The sequence below is a fragment of the Maylandia zebra genome, unplaced genomic scaffold, assembly GCF_041146795.1.
Source record: "Maylandia zebra isolate NMK-2024a unplaced genomic scaffold, Mzebra_GT3a scaffold11, whole genome shotgun sequence".
In the NCBI taxonomy this organism is placed as follows: domain Eukaryota; kingdom Metazoa; phylum Chordata; class Actinopteri; order Cichliformes; family Cichlidae; genus Maylandia; species Maylandia zebra.
The window spans coordinates 1,302,611-1,312,819 of NW_027490041.1; the positions used below are offsets into that span (position 1 = coordinate 1,302,611).

General features: G+C 41.1%; 1 protein-coding gene and 1 long non-coding RNA gene across 2 annotated transcripts in view; one reads left to right on the top strand and one right to left on the bottom strand.

Annotated features, from left to right (window-relative positions):
* LOC143415893 (uncharacterized) overlaps positions 1-10,209 on the bottom strand; it is a 158,853-nt gene that overhangs the window by 92,653 nt on the left and 55,991 nt on the right. The window lies entirely within an intron of this gene.
* The window catches only part of LOC112431674 (uncharacterized), a 53,227-nt gene that overhangs the window by 21,230 nt on the left and 21,788 nt on the right, over positions 1-10,209 (top strand). Inside the window, exon 11 of the mRNA XM_076881283.1 lies at positions 6,354-6,527. Coding sequence (XP_076737398.1) covers positions 6,354-6,527 — 174 coding nt within the window. The remainder of the gene's footprint in view (positions 1-6,353; positions 6,528-10,209) is intronic.

A 10,209-nucleotide genomic window follows, 5' to 3' on the forward strand; every position in this document is an offset into this window, starting at 1 on the left:
GGATACATGTCTAATGGCATTCACAGAGACTTGGCTCAAGGACTCTGACCCTGATTGTTCTCTGGAACTAAATGGCTTCGGGTTTCCCATACGTTTGGATCGAGACCCCGGAGCTACCCAGAAATCTCAAGGAGGAGTGTGTTTGTATATAAATCAGAAATGGTGTAAAAATGTGACCGTTCGTAGACAAGTGTGTCTGCCTGACATTGAGCTCCTCTCTGTGTCTTTGAGGCCGTTTTATCTGCCGAGGGAATTCCCACAGATCAACGTCACCATTGTTTACATCCACCCTAAAGCGAATCCTAAGAATGCGACTGACACCATCTCCATTTTTTTCCTAATAACAAACCATGGTCTTCAAAAGGTCTTATGAGGCTGATTCATGAAAGGAAAAAAGCTTTTATTGAAGGGAATATCTTGAAAGTCAGAGAAATTAGGAAGGAGATCAGATCAGAAATTAAAAAAGCCAAAGTAAAATACAAGGATAAGGTAGAGGCGGAGATGGGTAGCAATAACTTAAGGGTGGCCTGGGCAGGCATGAAACACATGACTGGTCACTGTTACAGTGACTGTAATAAGATAAGTCTTCCTGGTTTTAGTTCAGACTCTCAGTTAGCAAGTAGAGAAGCTTATAGACCCTCTACAATTTGCATACAGGCCTCGTAGACGTGTTGATGATGCAGTGGTCACTCTGTTGAACTTCCTTTATCGCCATCTTGATGGCGCCAAAGCTCATGCTCAGCTCTTATTTATTGATTTTTCTTCAGCTTTTAATACTATCCAGCCACATCTTTTAGCTGATAAACTTCTTAACCAGTTTACACTTGATCTTAATCTCGTTGGTTGGGTTTTAAACTTTTTAACTGACAGATCTCAGTGTGTGAGAGTGAACGGCTGTTTTTCCAAACAGCTGAACTCTTCCACTGGCTCACCGCAAGGTTGTTGTCTCTCTCCTCTACTGTATATTTTGTACACTAATGACTGTCGCAGTACACAGGCCAACAGGCATTTCATTAAATACGCAGATGACACAGTCATTGTAAGCCTCCTTCATGGTGAAGAGGATTCCCATGGGCCTGTTGTGGATGAGTTTGTTTGGTGGTGTGATCAGTCCTTCTTAATGATCAGCACCTTGAAAACCAAGGACATGGTTATTGACTTCAGGGAGACATCCCCTCATCCTGCGCTAACAGTGGTAAATGTGCAGCCATTGAACTGGTGGACAGTTATAAGTATTTGGGGGTTGTTCTTGATAAAGCTCTGTGCTTTGAGTCACATCTTGCTGCTACAGTGAAAAAGGTTCAACAAAGACTTTTTAAGGAGGTTGAGAGGTTTCAATGTTTCATCTGCAATGATGACTCTTTTTTATAAAAGTTTTATTGAATCTGTTTTAACTTTCTGTATCATTGCTTGGTACGGTAATATGTCTCTGAATAATAAGACCAGACTTAACAACCTGGTTAAAGTGGCTGGTAAGATTTCAGGGAGGTCTCAGGTCCAGCTTGTGGACTTTTATAACAGGCATGTGCTGAGGAAGGCGACCTCTGTCATGTTGTGTGCAGATCATCCTCTCTTTAATGATTTTCAACTGCTTCCATCAGGTCGTCGTTATAAAGTGCCTGCAGTGAAGACAAAGAGACATAGATTGTCTTTTGTACCTACTGCTATTATCATAGTTAATAACACTGAACCATATGTGTTGTTGCCATTGCACATTGTACTTTTTTGATGAAAAATCTAGGTTGTTTTCTCAGGCTTATATTATATTATATTATTTTGGAGTGTGTATGTGATGTGTTGGTTGCCTGTTTGTTTGTACGGACATCTACAACTATATGTAAAAATACAAAACAAAACAATTTTCAATTTGTTCTAGTTTATTGCACTTTTTGCTGTATATGTATATATGTATATGTAGTTACTATGGACTGAATGCATACATATTATTAAAATTTGGGCTATAACGGTTGTATTGATGTATAGCAACTTGAACTGCTCCCCAAAATGGCACTACAGCAGTGGTTCCCAAACTTTTTTTGCTGGGCCCCCCTTTGTTTTACACGAAAAACGTTCGCCTCCCCCCCGGCGCGTGAACAGCACGCACACGCACTAACACATCCTCCAACCACACACGCCCATATTTTGCTCCATTGCGGTTTATTTCACACCTCAAACATTTAGTAAACAATTAAGCAAATACAAGTAATCTGCAATAAATTACAGGTAGTAAGAAAATAAACTACTAAATCTTTTACGCTACGTCCGCACCTACACTGGTATTTTTGAAAACGCAGCTGTTTCATCCAAACAGCGTTTCAAATCACCAAAAACTGAGATTTTTTTAAAACTCCTTTTTTGCGGACGAGGAATACAGAGTTCATCTGGCAACGTCAAAGGTTGCGCCTTTTTTCACGTCACGTTATTGTTTATGTGAGATGAATTGCAGAATGGCAGACAGAGACAAAATACTGTTACTCTGAGTATCTGCAGGTTTCACACGCAGTTACTGTCCCTCCATTTACAAAGGCGTCACGGGTAGTTGTTTTTTCTTCTTCTGTAATACTAATCAACATTGCTGTCAATACATTTTCAAAAAATGCCTCTCTGTGCAAAATGGGTTCAAAAACATAAACAGCTGTGGGATCCTGTTTGTCTGTGATTTGAATCGAGGGAACAAATCGTGGCAGGATCAGCCTGATGTTATTTGTATCCCGCTGTAACTTTACTGTATAAAGAGCAAACATCTCCAAAATGTCAGGAGTAGTTAGTCACTACAACAAGTGTTTGTGAACTAAAAATTAAGAATGTGGGATCCTGTTTGTCCGTGATTTGAATCGAGGGAACAAATCGTGGCAGGATCAGCCTGATGTTATTTGTATCCCGCTGTAACTTTACTGTATAAAGAGCTAACATCTCCAACATGTCAGGAGTAGTTAGTCACTACAACAAGTGTTTGTGAACTAAAAATTAAGAATGTGGGATCCTGTTTGTCCGTGATTGGAAGAGCCCAGCGCTGCTCCCGACGCAGGGACCTACCTCAGCACCTGTGCAGGTGAAGCCAAAGGGCAGATTTGCTTCACCATATTTTCTAGTCTTTGGCTTAGAATGAAGTTGGTTTGGAAACATATTCAGCGATGCTTCATCTCCTGCTTTGCGTTTCTGTGGGCGCCGTGCTAGCAGTGTTCAAGCGTTTTGTTCCCCTCCCTTTTCATACCGCGCCCCCCCTGCCATGGCTCTGCGCCCCCCCTAGGGGGCGGGCACCACAGTTTGGGAAGGTCTGCACTACAGCATGTAAAAATCTAAAGATAAGCTCTGGCAGACTTGGTTCTATGGTAGGTCTTAAAGGGTTTAACATCAAAGATTCAGTGGAGAGCTACTGTAACAGCTGAATAGAAAAACTCTTCCTCCCCTGGTGTGCTACTCTTCACAACCCGCAGGACTTTCACCCTCAAGAGATGGAAAAGGGGAACGAGGGCCGACGTCCAGGTGAAACTGAGAAGCTACCAGAGGCTAGCTTCTTGGCTGTGGGGAGAATCCTGGTGCCTGCGTCCACTTCCTCTCCTGACATTTAGTTAATATGTTACGCCGGTGACTGGGACCTGGGCTCTGTGGCTCAGAAGCAGTTTTTCTCACGGTGTGTCCGTCAAACGTTCACTGTTTTTATTGATAACAGCTATGTCTGCTCATCGATCATTGCTTCCCCCAGCTCTGGAGTCGCTGCCCTGCCCAGCAGGTCCACAGGTCTGCATTGTCTTTATTTCAAGTGCCGCTGCAGTCAGCTGTTGATTTTGCAGATCGACCGTCATCAACTCGGTTGGCCCCGCTTAACGTTCGCTCCATAACAAACAAATCATTTATTCTAAGCGATCTCTTTATTAAAGAGTCTCTAGATTTCATGTGTCTGACTGAGACGTGGCAGCAAAATAAGAATTATGTCCAATGTTCCCTCTAATGTTTCATGTGTCTGAGCGAACACACAAACTCCCTGAGCGGTCCCTTGGATCACTGGATCACGTTGTCATTAACGTGGCTTCACTCTACATCAACCAAAACACCGGTGTCGGCACATGAGGACGCTGTCATAGCCCGTCAGCGACGTTGATTAGCTGCGTATATACGAATGTGAATCATTGGCTGGACTATGGGATAAGGCGGCATCGTTCTAAATACTGGAGCAGCCAGTCACTGACTAACACTGCAAAGCAGAATTGGTAACGTATTTATTTTAATTTCAATTCAGGTTAGTATTTAGTATTTATTTATTTATTGTCATTGTCAAGAACAATGAAATTGCGTTTGGGGCTTCCATACAACCCAAAAAAAAAAGAAGAAAATAATAAATACCCCTTAAAACCCAAGTGTACATATTTAACCCAGTGTGACTCCAATGCAATAAGACAATCCTTAGCAACAACATGAGAACATGACAAGTAATGTTCGTAGAAAATCAGACAAAGACCTGAGAAACATGACAAAGTACAACAATGCAACCCATTCAATATTATTGTACTGTGAGATATGATATCAGATATGATAGTTATCTATTTAAGAAGGAGGGGGGGGGGCAGGAGGGGGAAGAGAATAAAGATATGATGCACCAATGCAGACCAGTTCATTGCTATTAAGAAGTTGGATATGGTTATTGTCCGTGAGAGGGGGGCAGAGAGTTCAGGAGCCTCACAGCCTGTTAGATATCTTTTTGTGCGCAATGCAGATACTCTGTGTGCAGAGAGCGTGTCAGCGGATTGCGCCCGTGCGCAGCTTAGAGGGAACATTGATTATGTCCACTTGAATGAAATCTGCCCGGCTGGCTGCTCCGTCATCTGAACTCCGCGTCTTTTAGGACGTGGTGGAGGACTCGCTGTTGTTTACCAGGACAGATTCACATGCAGTCTGATGACCTCGGACTCCTTTTCTGCATTTGAGTCACAGATGATGGTCAGTTCTCTAAAAACCAGTTATTGTATTTTATTCTACCTGATGGGGTCTTTCTAACTGAATTTAATGACCTTCTGACATCCATCATTTCATTGGAGAAGGTTGGGAGATTTGAGCCGTCATATTGATGAAGCATCCTGTAACACTGCTGCTGAGCTCATCACTGTCACTGAGTCTTTTAACTTTAGGCAGCATGTTTCTGGCCCCACACATACAAAGGGTCACACACTGGATCTTGTTTTCTCCCTGGGTTTAAATATACATGATGTATGTGTGGAGGATGTCCATGTGAGTGACCATAGCTGCATATTTTTTAACTTATTATTTTACTTGGATCCTTCATCTCCTAAACTGATGATCCAAAGGCAGATTATAAACCAAGATGCTGCTGGAAGGTTCTCTGCCATGTTTGACCCTCGCATGGCTCGTAGTGACCTCGACTCACGTATTTTATCCTTTAATGATCAATGCAAGTTGTTGGAAAGCCCACTGATAACATGTTTACATGGCTAAAATGTTATGGCTCATTCATTGATAGTATTTTCGCCATAGAAATTGTTATGTCCTATATTGTTGAACCCACCATGTCTATGCTGATGCTCTTTGAACGCACCACATACGTACTCGAGGCCATGCAGTGGCTGCTAGTCTGTGTTCTCAGTATTTTTATGTGTCAGTTCCAGTTTTAGAGCTCTAAAGTGCAGCTATCGTGTTAGGAATATGTTAGGAATAGACAGGAACACTGAGCACACTGAGGTCAAATCTTTATTTAGGGCGACCGTGGCTCAGGGGGTTGGGAATCGCATCTGTAACCGGAAGGTCACCGGTTCGATCCCTGGGCTCTCTGTCCTGGTCGTTGTGTCCTTGGGCTTTACCCTACTTGCCTACTGGTGTTGGCCAGAGGGGCCGATGGCGCGATATGGCAGCCTCGCTTCTGTCAGTCTGCCCCAGGGCAGCTGTGGCTACAACCGTAGCTGCCTCCACCAGTGTATGAATGTGAGAGTGACTGAATAGTGGCATTGTAAAGCGCTTTGGGTGCCTTGAAAAGCGCTATATAAATCCAATCCATTATTATTATTATTATTATTTTACCACTCGCTGCATTCTTGATGTTCATGTTCTTCTCTTTCCCCTCACCCTGCAACCAGTCATGGTAGATGCTCCTCCTGGAGCCTGTTTTCACTGGGAGGATCTTTGTGTCAAAGGGAGTTCTTCTTCCCACCATCACCAAGTGCTGCTCACAGTGGAGGCGGTTACCTTACACTGTTAAACAGCTTCAGATGACTGTTGTTGTCTGTTGGGTATTGTCACTTATAAATAAAGTTACATTGAATGGATGTATGGATGGATAGATGTTATTGTGACAAAGAGAAAACGATTGTTGACAGATTGATTGTTGTTTTGTGTGTCTGCAGTCTGTCAGGCTGTCTGATCACAGAGGAAGGCTGTACTTCTCTGGCCTCAGCTCTGAGCTCCAACCCCTCCCATCTGAGACAGCTGGACCTGAGCTACAATCATCCAGGTCCCTCAGGAATGAAGCTGCTGTCGGCTGGACTGAAGGATCCAGGCTGGAGACTGGACACTCTCAGGTATGGAGAGAATGTCTGATAGAGGAGGAAGAGCTGGAAACATTTCCTGTGTCCTTCACTCACTTCCTGTTTGTTTCCTGCAGATGAGACATGAACAATCACACATGCAGGAATATTTTCAGGGACAGACACACTAGTCTAGCTGGATAGTTCATGGATATTTATGTAGGGGTCTCCAAGGAGTCTGGTTGCAGGAACATTTAGGTCACAGGTGTACCTGAGATAGATACCAGTGTACCTAATAAAGTGTCAGCCATGTGTATGTTTCCCATGCTGTATGTCCACAGTGACAGAAGGATGAAACAAGGCTGTGAATCATTTCAGTCTGTGTTTGTGACAAAGAGGCAGACAGGAGCAGCTAACATTTGGAAATGGAAGCTTAAATAATGACAAACTCTACATTCACGGCTGAATTAACAATAAATTTGTTCTCAAGTGCACATTTAGCAGCTAATGCTATTACTGTTTTCCCTTGCTTTCTACAACTTGAGCAGCTATTGCTAAGTAGGCCACTTTGCTCTGCTAAGGATTTATGTGACCATGATGAAAACTCTGATAAGCTAATGCTGCTAAGCTAATACTGTTTATGGGCCCTGTTAGAATCAATATTTCATTCTCATTCTGTTGTTTGAGAACAATATTAACGTTTCACATCATTATAACACAAGAGAAAAGGGTATTAGCGTTAGCTACTAATGCTTATTCACCTCAAATTAGCTTTAGCTGCTAATGGTAGCCTACTTAGCAATAACTGCTCACTAATATAATGCTAATTCACATCAAATTAGCATTAGCTGCTCAAGTTGTTATAAGGAAAGAGAAAACGGTATTAGCATTAGCTGCTAATAATTGTTCACCCCTAATTAGAGTTAGCCCCTAATGGCAGCCTACTTAGCATTAACTCCTGACGTCGTTGTAATGCAGGGGAAAAGAGTTACCATTATCGGATAATGCTAATTCACATCAAATTAACATTAGTTAACAACGGTAGACTTCGTATCATTAGCTGCTGTCATTCTTACAAAGCAAACAGTATGAGCATTAGCTGTTAATGCTTTCTCATCTAACATTAGAATTGGCCACTAATGGCGTATTGTTAAAAAGTAAAAAAACACATTGTTAGCATAAGCGGATGATGCTAATTCACCTAAATTAGCATTAGCTAATGATGGCTACATACCTAGCATTAGCTACTGATATTGATATAAATCAAGAAAATATGGTATTAGCATTAGCTTTTAATGCTTTTTCATCTAAAATTAGAATTAGCCACTAATGGCGTGCTATTTAGCATTACCTCTTCACATCGCAGGGGAAAAGTTAAAATTAAATTTAAAAAAATGTTCAGATTAGCTACTCATATTGTTAAAAAGTAAGAAAAAACATTGTTAGCATAAGCGGATAATGCTAATTCACCTCAAATTAGTATTAGCTAATAACGGCAACCTACTTAGCATTAGCTGGTCACATTGTTATAATGCAAGAAAATATGGTATTAGCATTAGCTGCCAATTCCTAAATACCTAAAATTAGCATTACCTGTAATGAAAGTCTACTTAGCATTAACTCCTCACTAATGTAATGCTAATTCACATCAAATTAGCTTTAGCTTTAGTATTAGCTGCTAGCACCAGCCTACCCAGCACTAGCTGCTCACATTGTTAAAAGGGAAGAGAAAACGATATTAGCATTAGCTGGTAATAATTATTCACCCCTAATTAGAATTAGCTGCTAATGGCAGCATACTTAGCATTAACTCCTCACATCGTTATAATGCAAATGAGGCTAACTTACATTAAATTAGACTGCTGTTATTAGCTAATGCTATTTAGCAGTAGCTGCTCACATTGTTATAAAGCAAAGGAAAACGATATGAGCATTAGGTTCTAATGCGTATTTGCCTTTAATTAGACGTAGGTGCTAATGGCGACCTACTCAGCATTAGCAGCTCAGATGTTGTATTGCTAGGGAAAAGAGTGTTAGCATTAGCCGTTCACATTGTTATAAAGTTAAGGGAAATAGTGTTAGCATTAGCTACTCACATTGTTAAAAAGTAAGTGTTAGCATTAGTGCATAATGCTAATTCACATCCAATTAGCATTAGTTAATAACGGCAGCCTATTTAGCATTAGCAGATAATGTTGAATTTGGCCCACTGGAAAAGTTAAGAACTAAAGATTTAGGAGTGTTTCTCGATAGCTCTTTCTCGTTTGAGAAACAAATGAATTCTGTTATTAAAACCAGCTGTAAGCTTTATATTGTTGATTGTCATTTCCCATATGGAAAAGATATATAAATCTTATAAAGTTTGTATCTGTCTTGTGTGAAACTTGTATGAAAAGCATACAAGAGTGAAAACAGATATAAGATCCCTTGAAAAATTATATAATGAAACTTGTATGTTTTCGATACTTACTAAAACAATATATGAAAGTAATGAGAAAGTGGCCACTTTCGTGAGTATGACTTTCATCATATAAGTTTTTAGTCTTTTCCATATGGGATATGCTTAAAAATATTTACTCATACATGCTTAGTTTTATAATCGATTGGATGATGATAGAGGTTCGATCCTTAGTAGTCTGTAAAGACTCTGTGTGCCTTCCAGAGTGCTCTGGCATGCACACACCACTTGGGGCCATGAGAGAGGTCGTACCCTCTCTTACTGATTTATGGTGTAGGACAGGGGTCTCAAACTCAATTTAGCTGGGGGCCGCTGCAGGCAGAGTCTGGGTGAGGCTGGGCCGCATTAGGTTTTCCACAAGAAAGGCATGGTTAAAAAATTCCAATCTTCTCAAATCTCTTTATTTTTATTTTTTAACACAAAATATGAAAAATAAATAAACAAATTAAGAATTAATAAGAAAATAAATCAATCTGTAATACATAAATAAAATAATAATAAGATATTTTTAGTCAGTGAACTTGTGTGTATCTTTCAGTCTTCTATATCTGCTGTATTTAGATTGAAATGTCTGTATTAACAGTTCTATAACCTTCTTCTGAACATGAATGGAACACTGTAGAAAATGAACTGTTCTTCTGAACATGGCTTCTCTTGCCTACTCCTTGCTGCTAGAGACCTGGCAGCGTTTCCTCTCGCATAGCCGAGCCAGATTTGGCCTGAGGGAGGAAGCAGTTGCGACCCTCAGTATGTCTTGAAGATGATCATCTGTAAGTCTGGACCTGTACTTGGACTTATTGAAGTCCAAAGTGGAGAAGAGCTTTTGGCACAAGTATGTGCTACCAAAAAGGCACATGGTCCGCTTGAACATTCGGGAAAGCCGAGGGAAACTAGGGCTCAAGTCTCTCAAAAATTGTCCAAGCTTGTCTGCTTTTCCACTCACCTCCCTGAACTTTGCTTTGAGTTCAGAGTTGCACTGCAGCTCAATGAGCTCCATTTGAAGCACAGAAGGGGCATCTTGCACATCAAAGGAGAAGGGGTCCGCAAAAATGTGAAAGGTGGCTCTGTGTGTCTTGAAGTCAGCAAATCTGTGATCAAATTCCTCCTGTAGCCTCAAAATGACATCAACATACTCGTCAGCACTGAATGGTGTGCCTGCATCCACGAGTGCCTTGCATGCTGGGAAATGGCAAAGGTTTGTCTGAGAGAGCTGAGCTTTCCAGAGCGCCAGTTTTGTGGAGAATGCTCTCACGTTGTCATAGGCAGCACTGACAAGTT